The 21,748-nt window shown below is 56.7% G+C and overlaps 1 protein-coding gene across 3 annotated transcripts in view; it reads left to right on the top strand.

Annotated features, from left to right (window-relative positions):
* The window catches only part of TTC7A (tetratricopeptide repeat domain 7A), a 155,924-nt gene that overhangs the window by 91,444 nt on the left and 42,732 nt on the right, over positions 1 to 21,748 (top strand). For all 3 annotated transcript variants that reach the window (XM_060026674.1, XM_060026673.1, XM_060026675.1), the window contains 4 exons: positions 5,938 to 6,075; positions 7,859 to 7,942; positions 11,731 to 11,835; positions 20,432 to 20,549. In XM_060026674.1, coding sequence (XP_059882657.1) covers positions 5,938 to 6,075; positions 7,859 to 7,942; positions 11,731 to 11,835; positions 20,432 to 20,549 — 445 coding nt within the window. The remainder of the gene's footprint in view (positions 1 to 5,937; positions 6,076 to 7,858; positions 7,943 to 11,730; positions 11,836 to 20,431; positions 20,550 to 21,748) is intronic.

Raw genomic sequence — 21,748 nt, 5'->3', positions numbered from 1 at the left:
TCAGCTGGGGGAGAAGCTTCTTCCGGTGTCAGGCTTTGGGGAGCTGAAAGGACACAGAGGCTTGGGTTGAGAGAGGGTGGGGGGGGGTAAGCCCCTGGGGCCTGGGATCCTGCAGGTTAACAAACGAACTGCCATCCGTGCCCAACATCAGGCCCCCGCGGCTTGCATCTTGAATTGGCCGTTCACAGCCTGTGCAGCCTGGGCAAGTCTCTTACTGCCCTGATCCTCAGTTTTCTGTAAAATGGGGCTAATAAGGTCTCTCTTGCAGGCATTGGGTGGATGAAGTAAGAAAATGAGCACGAAGCTGCCTGGTACATTGTGGGTGTTGAACATGTATTCGTCTTATCCTGATGACTACCTGGTTCTGAGTCATTAATTTTAGAAAACATTTAGATTCAGGTCTGGTTGGGAGAAAAATTGGTTTGAGGATATACTGTTTGGTTAAAAAAACAAAACAAAACAAAAACGCTTCTCGGGCTTGATTCCATTCGGGTCTCAGCAGATGAGCACAGATAGTTTCAGCTTCTGGCGCCTGGTTTGCTGTGACGTGAGGCCCTGCTGTGCTGCAGGCTGCAAGCGGAAAGGGTCTGTTAATGCTGCCAGCTCAGAACCCTCGGAGCAGTGGAGGTGGGAGAGCCTCGCGCCCTCGTTGGCAGGAAGATTTCTGCTGTAGGAGCCCAATGCGCAGGAGCGTGGGCTGGCGGGGGCCTGGCTGGGGCCGCCGTGTAGATGGGACACAGCACAGAGCATGTTATTCCTTGGCTCTGTGGACTGGCGGCTCGAGAGCCGGTGGTGATGATGGCTGCCAGTGGGGGTGACAGCACGAGCAGAACGGGACAGCATCCTCCAGGGAGGAGGGGCAGGGGCCAGGCAGACTGGCACCAGGAGACTCCTTTCTGGGGTGATTGCTGGAGGTGAGCAGTGGGCCCTGAGGCTGGGTCCTTGGCCAGCAGAGAGGTTGTCCCTGAGAACAGGGCTGACGTGGTCCAAGGAGCTTGTTCTCTGCAGAGAAGCAGCACCTGAGGCCTGACTGAGAAAGTCCAGCCTGTGTTTTGCTTTGGTGCTTCCCTAAGCAGAGACATCTGAGGGCCTCTGATGGCATGGGCGGGGCTAGTGGACACTTCCTTGGAAGCACCTGGAGGCAGGGGAAGAGCCAGGGGTGAAGTCAGAATGTCTAGGCTCTAATCTGGGTCCTAAACCTCCTATATGTATGCCTCGAGGAGCCTCCCTGGTCTCTCTGGGCCTCAGTTTTCTCATCTGTAAAATAGGACAGTAGAACAGGAGATGTTGTTGTCAGCATTATGAGATACCACTTACAAAGTGCTCTACAAGTTAGTTTCCTTTCCTTCTCCTACCCTGCTTGTGTCCAGGATCAAAGGAGACACAGGACTGGGCGAAGTGAAGGTCAGTGCTGTCTGTGGCCCTGCAGCCAGCAGAGGGTGGGGACCAGGGCTGGCTATCGGAGCCCACAAGACAGCAGGTGCTCAGGGCAGCAGAAGCCATCCTGGACTGGCTATCGGAGGTTCAGCCTTAATTCCTGGAGACCCCGCACACGTTAGTACACCCTCTGGGGCTCAGTTTCCCTGCCTGCAAAGGGGGCATCAGCAGTTTCATCCTGCCCCTCTGTGGGGTTACTGTGAGATCATGGCAGTGATAATTCAGTTCCTAAAATGCATGGCACACACATGAGGGATGGCTGTTTGAGCAAGAACCATCTTGCCTGAGGTGTCACGTGGGCTGCCCCCACCTCGGGGAATGGCGATGCCCTTGTGGCCCCGTATTTGCTTCATGGATACGTGTCCAAAGACCACAAGTGGGTCACACTGGATGATGGTGGGGTGGGGAGGACCACGTTTCTTTGGCTTTTCCTCTTCTGACCTGCTGGAGGCCTGGGGTGAGCGTCCCTTAGTCTGGGGAGACTGCCCCTGGGAGGACAGCAGAGGGTCCAAGGCTAGGAGCTTGTCTCAGGGACAGCTGCTGAGCCCTGCCTGGGATTAAATGCATGGATTAAATAAGAGCAGGGCACCCCCAGAGGTGGGGGACCTGGGGGTTTTGCAGGGGAAAACAGAGGAAAATAGCCTGCCATTATCCCCAAACCAGTAAAGAGTATGGTGTTGAGAAGACCATTTAGTTTCTGCACAATTCATGTCTGTCACTGCATCTGATCTGGAGGATTTCCATGTGAGGACTTTTTTTTTTTTTTTTTTAACATCTTTATTGGGGTATGTGTGAGGACATTTAAATGGTGGAAGGGAAAGAGTGTGACTGGGACTAGTTAAAGGCAGGCTGCTGGTGGAGCTGGGAGCACTGTGTGGCCTGAGGGAGGTGAGTGCAGCAGAGGAGGGAATGGGACACCTGGGATGCCCTGGGTGGGGACTTGAAGCCCCCCGAGGGTCTGAGGCCCTGTGCACTGAGGCCTTCTGTGGCCCCTGAGCTGCACGTGAATTCCTACCCTGTTGCCAGCCCCCCCGAGGCTTCTTTTTTTTCTGCCCCAGTTCTCCCCACCCCACCCTGTTGCATGGTTACGTACACATGCTGCCCAGCTGCCCTGCACGCACTGGAGCATTTCACTGCAGCCCTGCCCCGAAGCCACAGCAACCACTCGGCAAACTTCTGCTTTTGGCTTTCCTTTGGGGACCCACGCTTTCCTCTTGGCACAAATGCCAAGTCCTGAGGACCCCCGAGAAGATGCCTTCCCCACTGTCTGTGTGTTGGGGGGCGGTCCCCAGGCAGAGGAGATGCTGCTGTGAGCCCCTCTTCTGTTCCTGTCCTGCCGACCTAATGCTTGCCCAGAGCTGGAAATTCATGCCTCCCTCCCACCAGGCACACACATTCAGAGACGCTGTTCTCTTAAAGGTCAAGGTCTAGGGCAACAGGAGGAAGTTTCCACACCAGGCCCAGAGATCCTTCTCTTTCTAATGTCACTTGAGAGTGCTGTGTGCAGGCCTGTGCTGGGGCTGGGAGGCTCGAGATGAGCGAGATGCATCCCTGCCCCGAAAACCCATGAGCCAGTGGGGTGTGCAGGGGCCCGGGTGTGTTCCCAGGGTTGGGAGAGGATGGGGGGGTGGGCAGCCTTGCCTGCTGAGATAAGTCGGGGACAGTGGCAGAAGGAAGGGATCCTTGAATTGAGTTTGAGGAGCCAAAAGGCATCCACATTGACAGATGGAACAAAGATGGGGCTCGGTTAGGAGAGGGAGCTGCAGGGAAGGACTTGGGAGCTAGTGGAGAGAAGCTGGCCAGGTGGGCAGCGTCTCATGGCAGCCACAGAAAGTGGGGGAGTTGGGAGGTGGGACCTGGCAGGGGCTGCGCACAGATAGGGTGACCAGAGCTCACTGCTCACCATCCCCTGCATGAGACTAGTCTGCATGGGTGGGTCCCGGATCCTGGATGTGTCCTGCAGGCAGCCTTCCATCAGGACCTCTCTCTCCCACCAGAGTTCTAGGTCAGATCCGCTCACTGTGTTCGTTGTGTACTGCGGCTGCGTCCCGTTTCCAGAGCCCCTCCCTGAGTGCAGGGACCGTGTCTCCCATCCTCTCATTCCCTGACCTCCTGCCCCGACCCCACCCCCATTGCTGCCTGGTGGGGGCCGCCTCTCCGGGGCCCACCCAGGGCGGCGAGAGCTGGGGCGTTGCTGGAGGTGGAGGAGTGGGGAGGTCCACGGCCAGGCGCAGAGCGAGTTTTGTGCTTCTCACTATAATAGTTCCTGCCGTGGCTCTCCTTAGAATCTCTTCTCTCTTCCTGTTGCTGCCTGTGTGGGTGGATATCACCAGGAAGGAGGGGGATTTCTCTGGCCCTTTCCCTCTCCATTCCTCTCCCTTAACCCTTTGGCACCTGACCGTCAGCTCTTGTTTACCAGGCTGGCACTGGTGCTCAGCCTTTCTGGGGATATCCTGGCATCCCCGGCACCCTTTCCTGGGGCAGGTCCACGCCCGTCAGGGCGGTGGGCAGCCCTTGCCTATTGTACCTAGAAGGGCAGCCATCAGGACCCCTGGCCCCTGGCCTGCCTTACTGAAATGCCCCCCCGGGTGAGTCACGTCCTTGGGTCTTACAGGTATTTTGGCTTCCAGAAGCCTCTGTGGGAATGTGCTTCAGGCCTGCACGGTAGGACACGTCCAGAGCCTACAGTCCAAAGGCCGTTGGGCTTCTGCCTCTGCAGTCATCACCCTGGGGAGCCTCAGCCCCTGACCAGGAGGAGGGGATAGTAGTCCTGCCCGGAAGAAGGTTGTGAGGACCACCTGTTGAAGCATTGTTTGAACCTGACCAGTGGGGATCTGGGTTTTAGGAGTCAGCAGGTCCCTTTTATTCTGTCAAAAAGGCCAAGTTCTTGGATCTGCAGTCCTTTGTGGGGAAGTAGAGGAGGGCGAGTCCCAACTCATGGAAGGGGGTTCAGCCTCTTCTACAGACGGAGGGGGATGCTGGGAAGAGACCCCTTTGGCAGAGGGGAGAAGAGGCAGGAGAGGGGAGGATGCTGGGAGCAGCCAGTGGGGGCGTCTGGCCAGAACCCAGCTTCGCTTCAGCTCAGGCACAGCCCTCAGTGTGTGTGTGTCTGTGTGTAGGAGACATGGGGGGCCCAGAGCATCCCCAGCCTGGTCCCCACCCTGCGGGGGATCCCCGTGACTCCTGTTTAGCTACTCTCGAGCCTGAGTGCTGTCCCCAGGATGTGAGTGTACAAGAGAGGGTGGGACCACAGGCCACAGAACAAGGGTCCCCGGTTCCTGATGGGGAGATTTCACCCTGATGGGGTGATAGAGTTCCCCCCTTCAGATCGTACAGAATCGCCCACTCCTAAAGCATGTTTCCCCTCGCCCCTCCCCTCTCTGAGCAGCAAACCCCGCCCCGCCCAGGCAGCTCTGAGCTACTGGACTCCTAAGTGCCACATGCCCAGCACAGAGACCCCGGGTTTTGAGGAGGGACAGAGAGGAGGGTTCCGTAGTCAGAAGGAGTCAGGGATAGGTCTGGGCTGGACGCAGGTGTGATAGGAAGGAGGTATGAGGTTCCTTATCAGAGGGACTTGGGGGGCCTGCAGAGGAAGAGAAGAGGGCACAGAGGGGCCACAGCCCAAACGCCCGTCCTGTGAGTCAAGCTGCAGAGCCGCCCATCTGATCTAGTCAGTCCCAGATGCTATCTGAAGCTCCTTCTGTGAGTGGACGGTTACACACACACAAGGAGCTGTCCCCCAGAACAGCTGGCCTGTATCCTCAATAATGCCAGTATCCTGGAGCCAGGCAAGGGCTGCAGGACTCTTCCCATTAAAGGGGGCACGAGAGACATGGCACCAATCCTGGGTTGGATCCTGGCATGATGACTTTACCAGAAAGGCCATCAATGGGATAGGCGGCGAAATCTGGATATAAGCTGGTATTAGAGAATAGGAATAACGGTGTTCCACTTCCTGAATTTGGCATTTCTGTTGTGGTTATAGAAAGACTGTCCTCTTTTCTTTAGGGGTGAAGGGCCAAGTTGCCTTAACTGACTACTACTACTACTACTATTACTACTACTATTATTATTATTAGAGAGACAAAGCCAGTGTGCTCAGTGTTAACAATTGGGTTTACTGCTGTGGTACTGTTCTTGTGGCTTTTCTGTAGATTTGACTGTTTGCAGAATAAAACACTGAAGTTCAGGAGCATGGGCCCTCAGGACTGCCGTCTCACCCCAGCCCGGGCTGTGGGTGGAGGGTTTGCTCTCTGGGGGGTGGGGAAACTGGTGGAGACTGCCGTCTCACCCCAGCCCGGGCTGTGGGTGGAGGGTTTGCTCTCACCCCAGGTTTGCTCTCCTGGGGGGTGGGGAAAGGCTCTGGCTGGTTCTAGGAGTGTGGCCTGGGTCAGCGGCGAAAGGGCGACGGTCACTGGGCCTCAGAGGCAGGGGCCCTGTGGGGACAGGCACCTGCTCATTTTCTGTCCTTGCTCTTTCCTAAACCGTGTCTCCCCACAGGCTACTCGGGATGTGGTGCTGAGCCGGGCACCGGAGCAGGAGGAGGACCGGGCAGTGAGCCTGCGGAACGCTGCGGCCATCTACGACCTCCTGAGCATCACGCTGGGCAGGAGGGGCCAGTACGTCATGCTCTCCGAGGTACAGCCTCCTCCGCTGCCCCTCCCCTGCCTCCACCAAGGGGTACAGCTCTGTTCTTGGGAGACCCAGCTGGGGACTGTCTTATTTCCAGTGCCGAGAGGGCTGCCCTTCACTGGCAGGGTGGTTTTTGTTTGTTTGTTTTACAGATTTTTTTTTTTTTTTTTTTTTTTTTTTTGCGGTACGCGGGCCTTTCACTGCTGTGGCCTCTCCCGTTGCGGAGCACAGGCTCCGGACGCGCAGGCTCAGCGGCCATGGCTCACGGGCCCAGCCGCTCCGCCCCATGTGGGATCCCGGACCGGGGCACGAACCCGTGTCCCCTGCATCGGCAGGCAGACTCTCAACCACTGCGCCACCAGGGAAGCCCAGTTTTACAGATATTTTCATGTGTTTTTTCTTGTGAAAGAACGTATGGTGTTGTATAGAGAAGCACAGGAGGAAAGTTACGCACCCCTCAGTTTCCCCCAGAGGTGATGGTGGTGTTCTGTGACTACCTGTCCTGGCAGGGTTCTGAGCTGGGTGTGGTCGGGAGCCTGGAGCACGCCCACTGTACTGGGCAGACACTGCCGGGGCAGTGCTCCATGGGCTGGGCCCAGAGGGTGGTCCCTCTCCAGGATGTGGGGACCAGGAGCACAGAGCTGCCGCTCTCTCCTGCCCCCTCCCCACAGTGCGAATGGCTTGCACACTTCTTTGAGCTTTCAGATCCAGGCTGGGATCAAGGGTGGCATGGGGGCCCTCGGCCCCTTGTACAGGTGGCCTTCTCTTTGCACGTGTTTGGGAGGGCTCCCGAGAGGAGGGGCGGTCACGCCTGCTGAGCCCTTACTCACACCGAGGCACCGTGCGAGGTGCTTCCAGAAGATACCTTCTTTAACGTGGGGGGATAAGCGGTCTCTCAAATTCACCAGTGAGGAAGGCGAGGCCCAGAGAGGTGGGTTTCTGCCCAGGATGGTGCAGGGAGTGCAGTTGAGCCAGCATGGGGGGACCCAGGCCACCAAGCTCTGAAAGTACCTGCTGTGTGGTCCTGTACCCCTCACCTCTGTCCCCCACCTGCCTGACCACGGCCACACAGTGAATCCTGGCCTCGAATGCTGGCTTCTGCCTCTGTCACCTGGAACCACTTCTGATGATGACGGTCAGATCTCGGAGGCAGCGTCTGACTTGGAATGGCCCAGGATCAGAGTGGCCAGGGAACAGACGGTTTTTCTCGGTGGTCGTAGAGGAGAGCAGAAGGAAGCGTGTACATTTGGGCAGCGTTTTATGCACGGGCTTTAGAGTCAGTACGTCTGCCACTGACTGGCCCTATGACTGTGGCAAGTCGTTTACTGAGCTTCCGCTTCTTCGTCTGTGAAGTGGGGGGTAATTAGAGAACCCACTTCACTGGGTTGTTGGGAAGAGTAAATGAGTTAATACACGTAGAAAGCTGAGTATGGTGCCAGGCACAATAGTAAGAAGAATTGTCAGCTGTTATTATTTTTATTTGATGTTTACATTTTGAAAGCACTTTAACCAATCTCATTTGGTTTTCACCATCGCCCTTGTGAGGTGTTCACATGATATGGAGGTGGGAACCGAGGGCCAGAGAGGGTGAGAGACTTGCACAAGGTCACACAGCATGCAAGTGGCAGAGACAGGTTACCCCTGGAGTTTTCCGACAGGAACCAAGTGTGAGCTCTGGCGACCTCCTGCGGGAAGCGACTTGGGCAGAGATTCCCCTGGAAGGGTATGGGGTGGGCTGGTGTGGGAAGGATCCCTGGAGGGGAAGTACTGACCATCTCCCTCTCCCCAGTGCCTGGAGCGAGCCATGAAGTTTGCATTTGGAGAATTTCACCTTTGGTACCAAGTGGCCCTCTCCATGGTGGCTTGTGGGAAGGTAAGACCCAGGGTGCGCTGGGGGTTGTACACTCACCCTTGGCGGGGGAGGTGGTCTGCTCTCCTCTAGTCCTTCCCAGAGGTGGGCGGAGGGCGGGGCAGTGATTCAGAAATATCGTCCAGCAGCTGATTTTAATCTCCAGGGAATGAGGGGCATGAAGGGTCCCACACAGACCCCTGTGTGAATCTGGTGCCTGCCTGTGAGTTACGACCGTGCCAGGTAGGCAGGTGTGTCTCCGGATGCTTTTCTCCGAGTATATGTGCACGCCTGGGGCATCGTAGCGTTTCCGCCTGTGAGTTGGTTGGTGTGACTGCCTGAGGCAGGCATGGACATGGGTTCCAGGCGAGGGGAACGTTGTTCCATTGGGGCCGCAGCTCTCTTCCTGCCCAGGAGGGAGCGTGGCATCAGGATAGGACATCCTGAACTCACCTAGGAGGGAGCAGGGGCCCCCCCCTCCCCTGAGGGAGTGTGGAGGGAGCGCTTCGAGGAGAGGAGGACGTGGCCGGGGGTGGTCAGGAGGAACCCTGCTCAGCGCGGGGCTGACCTTATTCCAGTTTCCAGAGCTGCGTTTGCTCTCCACCCGCCAAGCTCTGCCCCAGCACCCACTGGTTTTCCCTCCCATGAGAATCACACTTACGTAAGCCGCTATTCTCAGCAGTGACATGAAAGGAAAACCTTTCCGGAGCTGGGCGCTGAGGGTGTTGGGGCCGAGGATGCTACGAAGGCAGGAAGTGAGGAGGCATGAGCTCGCAGATGGTTCCAAGAGCTGTAACACCCGGAGCCCATTTGTGGGGCTGAGGGGATTCCTCCCTGCCCCCCGTCCCGCCCCGACCGCGCCACCTGCCATTTCTAGCCCCGCAGCCATCTCTGAGGAGGGCCCTCCCGGCCTTGCCAGCCGCTCCTCCATGAATGGAGGGTGGCCAGGTCCTGGCAGGAAAGGGCAAGAAGGGCAGGTGCTGCAGCCTGACGGGTGGGAAGGGCCCGGAGAGGTGAAGCCGAGAATCAAGTGGGAGCCTTCTCTGCACCCCACTTCCCTTGCCAGGCATTTGTCTCCCCAAACCTCTTCCCCTTCCCCCATCACACGGGCCACCTCCCCAAACATCCTGAAGTCATGACATGACGTACCCTGGCTCTGCACTCCGCAGAGTCTCGTCGAGGCTCAGAGTTCAGAACACAGACAGGGTGAGGCCCTCGGGGTGGCGAGGTGCTGGAGCTCGTGCGGAGCCTGGGCAGACAGCTTGCAGTGGGTTGCGACAGCTTCTTCCCACCTCCAGGGAACAGAGAAGGAGCCTCTAGTCTTGTAATAGTGAGTATGGTCCAAGAGGCCCAGGGCCAGGTTCTCACCCTTCTGTGGGTCATGGACCCCTTTGAGATGCTGAGGAAAGTGGTGACCCCTCCTGAGAAGAGTGCACTGTGCTCAGAAGTTATCTTTAATTTCTGAGGGTGCTCCTGGAAGCCCCCCCAGTCTCAGGAAAAGGTGTCACGTTACAGGGTCTTCAACCTCCTTACTGAGAAGAGCCAGGCTCAGAGAGGTCCAGATGCAGCCTGGCATACCCCTGGCACACCCCAAGATCCGGGGAGCTGGTGCCCAGACCAGCAAGGTGGATACGAGAATGGCCTTCCAGGCAGGAGGTTGGGGTGATCAGTGAGCTCCTCATGCGTGAGGCCCCACAGGCTGGGTTACACCCGCCCCTGCATTCAGTGCAGCAGGAGATTGTTCTGGAAGCGCACTCTCCACCCCCCGCCCCTCAGGAACCCCGCGCACTGGATCAGTCTGCCGGGTTGGCTCAGGCAGCCCTCGGAAGCGTGGCCAGACCTCGCCTTTGTCAAGAGCCTAAGGTGGGAATCAAGGTTCTGCACCTGCGATTGTGCGCAGAAGGTGAGGCTGAGTGGATATCAATATATCTGGCACCTCCACCTGCAGGAAGAGAGGAGGAGTCCCACGGCATGATTTAGGTCACTCTTCTCGGTCTCCTCGGCAATCACAGTGGCTGCGTTGCTAGGTAACCAGAATGACAAAAAAAGAGCCTGCAGCTCCGACTGTGGAGTCCTCAGATGGCTCCTTAAATAGCAGTGTTTTGTGGTCTGGGTAGGGGTGGGACATGGAGGGTCAGGGTTAGAGAAGGCTGTGTTTCAGGGATGCAGAGGTCAGCAGCCAGGGAGGGGGCAGGCCTGCTGGAGTGTGTGGGCAGAGGGGGCCGTGCTGAGGGAGCTGGGAGCGACCTTCACGGGAGGGGGTCTCCGGAGAGGGGGATGGCCTGGTAGCTCTTGCAGAGTCCCTCACCGGCCTCCCTCGCCCCAGCCCAGGCACCTCCCTCCCCCGCAGCCTCCCAGCCGGTCATATGCTAACACCCTCTTGGTCTCATAGCCTCTTCTTTCATGAGAGAGCAGTGTGGTGGGGACTTTGTCGTCTCTCCCCAGCCTTTCTGTGGGCACCTGACAGGCAAGAGCCATGGTCTCTTCCCCCTCCATGCAGTGACCCCACATCCCCCAGCCCCATGCTTGGGGCTGAGAAAAGCTCTCCTTTCTCAGGGGGGAAGGGAAAGGGAGCTAGAGAAAGGCAGGGGTCCGGAGTGGACACAGACCAGTGGGGCCCCAGGTCTCCATCAGCCAGTCTCCACACTGTGCTGTGGACAGGAGAGTCCTCTAGATCCCCCATTTCCCCAGCGGGGCCTGGGGAGGATGAGAGCTAACTAACGGCAGGGAGCTAGGCCCACTGCAGGGCCCAGCTTGTGGGAATTGTAGTTACACTCGCGCGCGCGCGCGCGCGCGTGTGTGTGTGTGTGTGTGTGTGTGTGTGTGTGTGTAGAGCAGGGAGAGAGAGGCCTCCTCTCTGGCCAAGGTAGTCACCACAGAGGCAGCATAGGGCAGTGGTTACAAGCTTAGAGCCAGACTGCTCAAACCCCAGCTCAGCCACTTAGGGGCAGTGTGGCTTCAAACACACTATTTAAGTTCTCTGCATTTCAGTTTCCTCATCTGTAAATAGGGACATAGCTACCTACCTCATAGAGCTGTGAAAAGCAAATGACTTCATATTTATAAAGCAGTTAGAACAGGGGTCAGCACACTTTCTGTAAAGTGTCAGAGAGTAAACATTTTTGACTTTGCGGGCCAAACAGTCTGTCTGGGAACTACTCCACTCTGCCTTTGCGTCACAAAAGCAGCCATAGGCAATATCCACATGAATGGACGTGGCCAAGTTCCAATAAAACTTTATTAACAAAAGCAGGCAGAGGGCCAGATTTGGCCTGTGAGCTGGGTTTTGCAGACCTTCCGCACTTAGCCATCCTCAGCACGTCTAGTGTGGCCCCATCCCCACGGCTTCTCTCCTGCTGCTTCTCTGCCGGCCTTTATGTTCCCCGCACTCCCCACCACTGGTCCTGCCTCCAGTCCCCATGTGGGCTTATCCTCATCTTGCCACCTATAAACTGAGGGTGTTGAACTCAGGGGTCTGAGAGAATTCCTTCTACCTCTAAAATTTCTGTGGTTCACATTTGAATTCATTTTGAAGAGCTTCCCTCTGTTCTCACCTTAGCTCTTATCACATCACTTCTGGGCAAGGGTCACAGCCTTCATTCTCCAGATGAGGAAACTGAGACCCGGGGAGGGGGACTTGCCTGCCACCACCGCCTGGGCTCCTCCCGCTGGGCCTCTTCCTGGCTTGGGAGGAACAGGGTGCAGAGCCGGGGCTGGCTGTTTGGGAGCTGCCCCCACTGTGGGCATGAGGCACCCAGTCTGCCACAGCCCAGGGCTGCGAGTGACTGTGTTGCCCACCCTTTCTCCTGCAGTCATCCTATGCCGTGTCGCTGCTGCGGGAGTGCGTGAAGCTGCGGCCCTCGGACCCCACGGTGCCCCTGATGGCCGCCAAGCTCTGCATAGGGTCCCTGCACTGGGTGAGTGAGCTACGGGCTCAGGGCCCAGGTCCTGGCGGCTTCCTGTGGGAGGATGGTGGCAGGTGGGCGCCAGGTGATCGTGTGGGCACCTCGCTGTGTGTGTAAGGGGTGGGGGAGCGTGGGGAGCTTCGAGGCGGGCAGGCCTGGAGGGGAGACGGGGGTGGAGCATGGCTTCTGAGAAAACTCCAGCCTCCATCCCCAACTCAGGATGGTGTCAGGTTTGTGGTTCAGCCTTGAATGTCTCCAGGGAGCCAAATGTGGAGTCAAAAGTTGGGGTGCCCCCCGCCTGCCCAGCAGCAGGGGCAGTGGGCAGGACCTTGGAGTTACCTGGGCCAACGCACCATTTGGAGTCAGAACCAGCTCCTGGCCAATGGGAAGGTGGCCTCTCTGTCAGTCCCCTCCTTCCTCTGGGCTCCAGCCCCCTGGTCCCTGCCTTGTGCTCAGCTCCCTGCTTACCGCTCTGCTGAGGCAGCTGAACTAAAGATGAGCTCAACGTGTGCCCTCTGGCCAGCAGCACTTTACCTCGAGGAGGTCAGCAGGGGGAGTGAGCAAAGAGCCCTGGGCCAGGAACCCAGAGCCCCAGGCCTCGCCTTGGTGCTCCCTCCGCCAGGCTCCCAGCTGCTGCTCCCAGCCTGGGGGGTCTAGCAGCAGGGCCTCTGCACGGCTGTCTCCTCTCGCTGGGAGCTCCCTTGCCTACATTCCTGGCTTCCTCAGGTCCACATCAGCCTCCTGATGTCAGGGGAGGTCCTATTTCCACCCTCTTGAGTGACATAGAACAGTGCAGCATCTCTCCCATGTGTTGGCTGTCAGCCCCACCCACATCTCCTCTCTTCAGGCTAAATAAGCCCCGTTCCTTCACTGGCCCAGCGTCTCCCAAAGGGGGAGCTTCTCCCATACATGGTCCTCCCCTTCCTGATGTCGTGACACCCCAGCCTACCCTCGCTGTCGGGTGCCCAGCTTGTTCCAAGGCAAAGGGGCCAGGCTCCAGGTGCCTACAGCAGGCACTTCAGAATTAGCAGCCTCTCCAGCTCCTCCAGTCCTGGGGAGGGAGACTCCGCCAGGTATCCTGAGGACCCTCTCCGAGGGGTCCCTGCCTCACGGCCCAGCGGGCCTCATCCCCCCTGTGCCGCAGGGACTGACTCCCTCGCACGATTGGTGGAGGGGGGAGGAAGCAGCGCCTTTCCCTCTGTTCCCTGGTCCTCAGGTCCCCATGTATGATATGCGCACATGGCCCTGCCTTGGCCCCAAACGACTGTGGATGATGGGGGAGGGAAGAGCCTGGCTTTGGCCCCAGGCTTTATGATGTTTTTCTATAAGACTGATCTATAATAGGCTCTAGGCATTTGGAAGAGGCTTCGGGATGAGGTGGGTAAGAGTTTCACTGCTCCTCATATGTGGCGTAAATGGCATAAAGTATGGAGAGGGCTGGACAGGTCAGGGAGGCTTCCAGGAGGAGGAGGCCATGGACTGGGCTCCGAGGTGGGCCAGCGGCGGGCCCTTCCATCACAGCTTGCTTTCCTCAGCCGCATGATTAGTGGGGAAACTCGTCCCCCAAGTGTTTTTAGGGAGACTATTAGCGCTTACACCCCAGAGGGTAGGGTGCCGTTGAGATGTGGGTGCCGGCAGAGTGGGGACCCAGTCTGAGCGCATTGCAGCAGTGGGTGGTGGCGTGAGCCGGAGGGTGGGCTCGCTGACCCGTGGCTCACACCCCTGTGTGTTCCCAGGGCTCCTGAAAGGGGCCTCAAGTGCATCCCTGGGATGAAGCCCAAATACCCGCCTTGCCAGGAGCGGGGCGGGGAGGGCTTCTGTGCTCCCAAGGGCTGCCAGCTCTGAGTTGGCTGTGGGTCCACCCAGCCAATGGCCGCCCTTGCTGGGAAACCCTAAATGTAGGTCTTTCCGCAGCGGAGGAGCTGTTTCCCTCAGCAGCATAATTACAGTGATTATGTGCATTCAGATTACATGGTAATAAAATTAGGATCCAATCAGTCCAAATTGAAAACAGATGAGTTAGGAGCAAAGTAATCAATGACAACATAAATAGAAAAGCCCAAAAGGAAACTTAAACATGCAGACTGGACCTCAGAATCGGGGAGGAGGGTGAGTTGTTTAACCTCAGCGGAGAAGTTTATTTGGGTTTGGGGGCTGGTTTGAGCCAGGGTTCAACTCGGGTACAGGCTAGAGCGTGGTCCTGCTGGAGGGCTGGGGCTGGGCTCCAGGCAGCCTTCCCTGCCCTGAACAAAACCTCCTGTGCCTCCCTACCTGCCTTGGACACTTAGCACAAGGCATTGCATTTTTTGCTGCGTGTGTGTTTCTTGAAGGCAGGAACTCGCTCTCTTCTTTCTTGAAACCCTAGCCCAGAGTTAATGCCTAGTGCTTACTGGATGAATCCTACTTGCCAGTGAGCACAGTCACTTGTCAAGGAATTCTGCCTTGTTTGGTACTTGCCTTTCTATCTAAACGGGGAGCTTCTTCACTTACTGTTTCTCACACCCTCAGCCCTTCTCTCCCACAAAGAACCCTGCACATAGTAGGTGTTCAGAAATACAGAATAACACCTGCTTCAGCAGTCCACGAGGGACAGGTGTGGGAGGTCTACATCTGGCTCACGGTTCTCCCTGGCTCCCTGGGTTGGTGCTGGGCTGAGAGCAGGCTGTAGGTGGCCCAGGGCAGCCTGTTCTCCTAGGCGGCCAGGAGAGGGGCAGCCCAGCACTCTCTGTCCTCAGGGCCGAGAGCAGGAAGAATGGGTCTGACGGGAGGGCAGAGGGGTGCTGGTGCTTTATAACGGGGCACAGATCCTGCAAGGCGACCGATGCCACCTCCGCCTCCTGCCTTCACAGCTGTCCTGGCTCACCTCAGCCCCCAGCAGGCCCGGCCATTGCCCAGCCAAGCCCCATGAGCTGGGGCCCGAGATCTGGGGATAAACAGTTTGGCCCGGGTTGCAGGAAGGGAGGCTGAAACTGGGACACTGGAAAAACGAGTTGTGCTGGGTGAAAGCGGACCAGGTGGCCGTGTGCCCAGAGGTGGAGCACCTGCTGTCCCCGCGTCCTGTCCTTATGCCCAGAGCCAGCGTAGGATGCTCCAGACTGGGTCTGGGTCTGAGATCAAGGTTGCCCCTGGGTGAGGGCAGGTGAGGAGGGGCCTGGGCAGAGGTGCCGGCATTGTCCCATGCCGGCTGCCCTGGGTTTGAGAGCACTGGCCCCGCTGCTTAGCCTGAGGCTTGCCTCAGTGGGGGAGGGCGTCCCAGGCTCTGACCCAGTGACAGCAGTGGGGCAGCCCCCTGCCTCAGCATGACCAGCATCTTGCCGGGGTCCCCAGCCAGTTATTTGGGGCAGGAGAAAAGGGAGCTGTAAATATTTTTTCACATCCCTCCAAACACAATTAGTTCAAATTCATTTAATTAAAAAAGTTAAAACCTTTCTAGGAGGACAGGAGATGGGGGTGTGCCTGTGTGTCACACACAGAAGGAGAGGAGGTTGTGGAATGGAAAAGCAGGCCATGCTCATCTTTGGAAAGGTCTGCGGTGCTGTCCCTCGGCCTCTTCCCCTAAGGGGGTGGGATGGGATGGTGGAAGGAGTGCAGGCTTTGGAGGCTGAGAGGATAGGGTTCAGATTCCTAGCTGTGTGACTTTGGGTGAGTCAGTTACCCTCTCTGTGCCTCATCAGTAACCTGGAAACAGTCACATCCACTGTTACAGGGTGGCTCTGACTATCAGAGCTGAGCAGTGTCCCTCTTATTTAGCATGTGGGAGGTACCTGGTAAATGGCAGCCATCCCTGTAGCCGACTCTCAGGAAGGATGTGCCTTTGTGGTTTTGCCTTCATTTTTGAGATTCAGGGATGGGGAGGGCCAGGAAGATGGATTAAGTGTTCAGGAGGCCAGAAAGAATGCCAGCTCTCCTGCCACGAGCTTGTGGAAATTAGGAAGAGTACCTGTTCCTTCCAGGAAGAAAAAAGTGCATTTTCAATAGAGCAGATAACAACAGGTCCTGGATCCTATGGGAAGCAACTAAGGAGAAACTGGAGGTGCTGTTTAAGCAGAGCTCTGGGGGCTCAGAAATGACCTTTCTCTGGTTCCCAGGGAGGGAAGAAAAGGTGACGATTCCAAGGGTACAAGCTCTTTGGCCCACTGCAAGATGAACCGGGCAGCCTGAGCCGGAGCAGAGTGTACAGGCCAGGAGCCTATCTGTGTGGGGACCAAATGAGGAGAACTGGAGAGATGCAGGAACTTGGAAAGGTGTGGGAATGCTTTCCGTACTTACAGAAAGCAAAAGCAAAGCGTCAAAACATTACATCCTTCGATGCGTCCTTTTCCCAAAGGGACAGAGAGGAGAAAAATGAAGACCCACAGAGGGCAGCCATGAATCAGGCAGCTCAGAAAGATCCAAACGTAGACTCAGAAGACCTGGGTTGGAAATTCAGTTTTCTCACTTACCAGCCGGGTGACCTTGGATAGGTCCCCTAAGCACCCTGTGCCTCAGAACCTAAGCTGTAAGACACCCATTCCATCAAGTGGCTGCCGTGCTATGACACGCCAGGTGGGCACCCAGCTGCTCTAGAATTGCAAGGGAGGAAGAGAGAAAGGATCTCCACGTGGGTTTTGTGACAAAGTTACATGGCCTCCACAGGAAAGGAGGTATTAAAAAGCGGTGTAGGAGGAGAATGGTTGAAAGTTTTGGAAACCCCTCACCCTGGAAGTATTTTGGTGAGCAAGGAGGTCCCAGTGCTGTAACCCGAGCAAATCTTGCAGAAGCAGCAGCACAACTCCAGAGCCATTAGCTGTTAACTTTGGAGGCCACAGGAGGAAGTATATGGAGATTGGAAAGGGCAGGTGAGGTACTAGACGGCTGGGTGGTTGTAGATGGGCAGGCGCTGGGTGGATCAATCAGCCATTTACTTTTCACACTGTAGGTTGAGACCCATTAGTGGACTGTGAAATAGAACTTTTTCAAAAAAGAAATAGACAATCACAGAATAGCATAGAAAATATCCGAGTGTATTACCCACAGTAGAGGTGAGTATTGTGACAGGGTGGGTGGGTGGTTACACGTATGTGTGTCCCAGACCACGGGACAGAGATGTTGACCGACCTGGCGCAGCTGACTGCACAGGGAGACCCCGCTGTCCTTGTGTAGAGTTGCTCCTTATCTGAGACGAAGGGTCAGGCCAGAGACAAAAGGCAGACAGTGGTGGCCCCTCTCTGGATTCCAGGAGGGTCTTTGATGCCACCTCCTAATTTGTCAGTGAGCTCATGTAGCCTTAGGCGACAGGGGCTCTATTCAGATGGCACTCACCACATGCGTGAGGCTGAGACTTAAAAAAATTCTGGAAGATTAACTATAGATCTAAAATCACAACCAATAATAATAATAGTAGTTTATGTTTATTCAGGCACCGTTCTGAGCATTCATTGTGTCTTTATCTCATTCAGTCCTCCCCGCAACCCTGTGAGACACACGCCCGTTATCCTCATTTTACAGAAGAGGGAACGGAGGCACAGCAAAGTGAAGTGACTTGCCCAAGGTCACACAGTAAATAGCCACGCCAGGGTTTGAGCCCAGGAAGCCTGGCCCCAGAGCTTGTGTTCTAAGCTGCTAGGCCGTCCTGCTCTCTGCATGGAAAATTTACCCATGGACATGGTGCTGACTCTGGATTTAGGTGGGATTATCATACTTCAGAACAAAGGTGGCAAAGCCATATTTTCAAGGGCTTTAGGATTCCCCCTGCTGTCTTAGATGAACAGGAATTGTGCATTATGTATATATATTTTTAATATATATTTTATATTTGAAATACATACATATTGGGGTTTTTTGTTGATTTTTGATGTGACTTTTTCCCTTTTGCTCGCTAGTTAGAGCACCCATGTATAAATCTATTAATACTGTATGGTATCATATTGTATATTATCACATTTAAGAGAATTGATGATACTTCTTTTTGTTCATAATCCCATGACTCCACATGCAAAAAACTGTTTTGTGGTAGGTAAGAGAAATCAAAATGGTGTCGGCCATGTAAGAAAAGGGTCCATGGAAGCCTTGTGGGTTTGATTTGAGACAGATGCTGACACCACACCTGAAGACCATTTTAAACTATGTGGGCAAGGCTGCAAGTACTGGCCAAGGACAGCTACTAACCTGGGGTCAGAGGGGACCACAAGTTGGACAAGCTAAGGATGTACGTTGTCACTTTTTAAAGCTAAAGGAGGGTGAGCTTTGTTAATCCGGGATATGATATGTATAAACTGGAGAGGAATTTTCCCTGTTTGCCAGTAATTGCCGAGCTTTGTTCCTGGCACCCTCTGTACCTGGGCTGCCGGAGGTAGAAGCTGGCATTTGCTGAGGAAGGACATGGCCGTGAGAAGAGTGTACACACGTGGAGTGCAGGAGGTTTCTGAATTCTGTTTATAATTCGTACTTGGTGGTTTATAAAAAAGCTCGCTCCTGTTTGAATGGGGCATAATGATGCCTAAAGACAGTGTGGGAGACCAGCTGCACCAGCAGTAGGGATATTAACAAGGAGGCAAGATGCTGTTGCTCACCTACCCTTCCCTTGGTGCCTCCTGCCCGCCCCCAGCCACGAGGCCTCCTTGGACAACCCCAGCCAGAAGGTTGCCTGCTCCTGGGGAGCTCCCATGGCCCCAGGCCAGCACCATACAGTGGAGCCTTAATTAAGAGCCACCTTGTCCTGTGGGGTCTCTCCCTCCTTAGGGATTCCGTGCGTGCTCATCCGGGCATCCTGCCCCCGTGTCACTGGGCCTCCCCAGCCAGGCCCAGCATAGAGCCTGGTGCTGCAGAAGCCTCCGTGGAGGTTTGTAGGGAGGAGTAGTTACATTGTGTGAGGGGGTCCAGCTCCCCATTTTGCAGGTAAGGCCCTTTGGGACGTAGAACTGAAGTGACTTGCTCAAGGCCCCGTGTCTGTTGGGCCGAGCCTGTGTCGCGAGGCTTGTCCTGTGCTTTTCACTCAGCCTGGCTCCGACTTCAGGGCCCCGCGGCTCTCCTGAGTCCTGCTGGGCCACGTGCTCCAGGGGACAGATCTCCGCATCTACAGACTGGGGTCCACCCGGCCAGCGGACACTGGGCAGCAGGCAGCTGTGGGGTTTACTGAGCTGCTGCCTCCCCCGAAGCCCGAGTCCTCAGGCCTGATGGTGTTACAGGCCCAGCTCCCCAGACTCCCATGTCCTTTCGGTGACCAGCCCACCCACCTGGAGGTGGCCCACTACCCAGGCCGGCAGCTTGAGCTCTGCCACAGGGGGGTAGAGAGCTGCCATTGTCGCCACTTGTCAGGGGTGGTGGCCAGGCCGCTGGGATCCAGCCCCCCTTCCACCATCTCCCTCTGGGCTGCCACCTCACCTGCTCTGCCTCTCTTGTAGTTTGAGGTTTTTTATCCCCTCTGTTCAGTGGGTTCTCTGCTCCATCAGCCTTTTTCCTGCACATAGCGCACCATGGCTGTGCCCAGATGGTGAACTCAGCCCAACTCGCCTCCCCACGGCTAATGGCCTCTATCTCAGGGTCCCCTCATACTCCAAGGAGGGAGAGTCCACCAGTGCCCCCAGCTGTGGCCAGTGGTGAGGCCACAAGATGCACAGAACTGTCCCTCTCCTGCTGGGTGGGGTGCGCCTGAGCAGGGACGGGAGCAGAGTGCGGGCTCACCGGCTGGGGTGCCAGAACCCAGCTTCACTTTGTGGGCCCCTCCGGATGGGGAAGGGGAGATGTTCCACGTAAGGGAGCCCTGACACCTGGGCAGCAGTGGGGCTGTGGGCATGAATCATTCAGCCCCTTGGTGAGGGCGGTACCAGTTGTTCTTGGTGACACTGCTACCGCAGGCACACGGGCAGATGCCATTCCTGGGTGGGTAGGAGGGAGGAGCCCTCTGGGAGGCCTGTGGGCCCTGAGTGGGCACAGCTGAGGCCCCCAGCTGTTCCCGGCCTCCCAACAGGCCTGCCTGCCGTGGGTGCCCCGGAGGGCTGCCTGCGTGCCCCTCTCTCCGTGTCACATGCTGTGTGTGATGTGCACACACGTGACCTGAGCCAGTTGGTCCCTTTCCAACTGGAACAGTCCCTCCTGCTCTCAGGACAAACACAACCCCAGGCCTGAAAAGTTAGAGCTCCCGGTGTCAGGGAGCAAGCCCACAGCCGGAGCCAGCGTGGTGGCCTGCCCGCTCTGCAGGGCTGGCGGTGTCCCGGAGGCCCAGTCCCCGAGCCCTGCCTGCCCCCGGCTCCCGCTTCCCTCTCTCTGCCGAGCGGGGCAGAGACGGACACGGGCAGAGTGAGGAAAGGAGCTGGCACAGACTGGCCTGCTCCTGGGTCCAGGCTCTCAGCAGAGCAGCTGTCGGGGAGCTGGGATCCTTGGAGCAAGGGAAGCTTTCCCTGTGAGAGGTGGCGTCCCGTGATCTTGAGCACAAGGCCTCTGGGTGGGGGAAAAGGTCCAGGTTGGTGCTTGTGGAAGAAGCAGCTCTCCTTCCATTCAGTGACTGTGTGGCCTCAGGAAGGCGCCTGGCCTTTGTGGTCGGGCGCAAGGAATTGCAGTTCTGAGGGTCCCGGGCTGGTGACTATGAATGGCGGCCCTCCGCGGTGACCTGCACCTCTCCTCTTTGCAGCTGAAGGAGGCGCAGCACTTCGCCATGATGGTGATTCAGCTCGGAGAGGAAGCCGGGGAGTTCCTCTCCAAGGGCTACCTGGCACTGGGTCTCACCTACAGCCTGCAGGCCACCGACGGTGAGTGCTGGGGCCGAGGAGCCTCTGCTCGGGGTGACTCAGGCCTCCTACTTGCCCCCCGGCACAGCCCACGCGGACCGCTGCCCCTGGAACTCCTGTGACGCTTGCCGTTTGTGATGCGCCACCAGCCCTTGCCCGCACAGTGTCTTCTTTCTGGTTCACCTTTACCGTCGGCACCACTGTCATCTTCTGGGGTCTTTTAAATCCCCCCAGTGCATGGCATAGAGCTGGGTACGCAGCAGGCGTTTGCTGAATACTTGTGCTTGGTGCGTGGGTTTGCCGCCTGGAGTCTGGTGTTCCATCCCCAACCCCGCCAGCTCAGCCGTGTGTTCCCCTAGGGATCGGCAGCCACCTACTTCTGTATCCTTGCAGCTTGAGGGAAAGGGAGTGATAGGCCCCCACCCAGACCAAACCCGGAATAGTAATCAGCTCCAACCCACACCGCCTATTCAGGCGGCGCCCCGGGAGCAGGCTTCAGAGGCCCCGCACAACGAGAGGTAAGAACAGCTGGCAGTGGCAAGACGAGGGCAGGAAGAGGGGTGAGATCCTGGTGCCGTGCCAGCCGCTCGTTCTTGAGTGACAGTCGTCACTGTGTCTTCAAGGTATCGGTGAGGCTCTGATAAGGAACCCTGGGATCCCTCCACACTGGTCCAGTGAGGGAGTCATCAGTCCCTCAGTCAGAGTCCAGAGACCCTCCATGTGCCTTTAATCCTCTAGAAGCAGGGCTGCTTTATAAGCCGGGGACCCCTGACACCCATCCATTGCCAGCAGCATCTTGACCTGGTCTGGTTGGAGGCTGACAACAGTCATTTTAAAGCTTCCCAGGGGTTCAGTGTGCTGGTAAGGCTTCGAATGCCTGTGCTCCCCTATTTAAAGATGATTTAATTTACCAGAAGGGTGCCCGGTTTGGGTTAAATCAAGAAGCCTCATGGGGAAAGTGCAATAGAGGTTTCTGGTGGCCTAGTGGGAGGGGAGTTGGTGTTCAGTGGGTACAGACAGTCTGTTAGGGGCGATAAGAAAGATCTGGAGACGGATGGTGGTGATGGTGGCACGACATGGCGAACGTACTTAATGCCATGGAATCGTCCACTTGAAATTTGTTGAAATTGGTAGAAAAGAAGAAGCCTCATCAGTAAGGAAGCCCAGGGAGGCATGTGGCCAGGACAGAGGTGGTAACTTTTCCCTAGAGGCTTGGGCCT

This window comes from Delphinus delphis, chromosome 12 (genome assembly GCF_949987515.2).
Source record: "Delphinus delphis chromosome 12, mDelDel1.2, whole genome shotgun sequence".
In the NCBI taxonomy this organism is placed as follows: Eukaryota; Metazoa; Chordata; class Mammalia; order Artiodactyla; family Delphinidae; genus Delphinus; species Delphinus delphis.
Note: the sequence above shows the minus strand (reverse complement) of the source record. Positions and strands in the feature narration are given on the sequence as shown.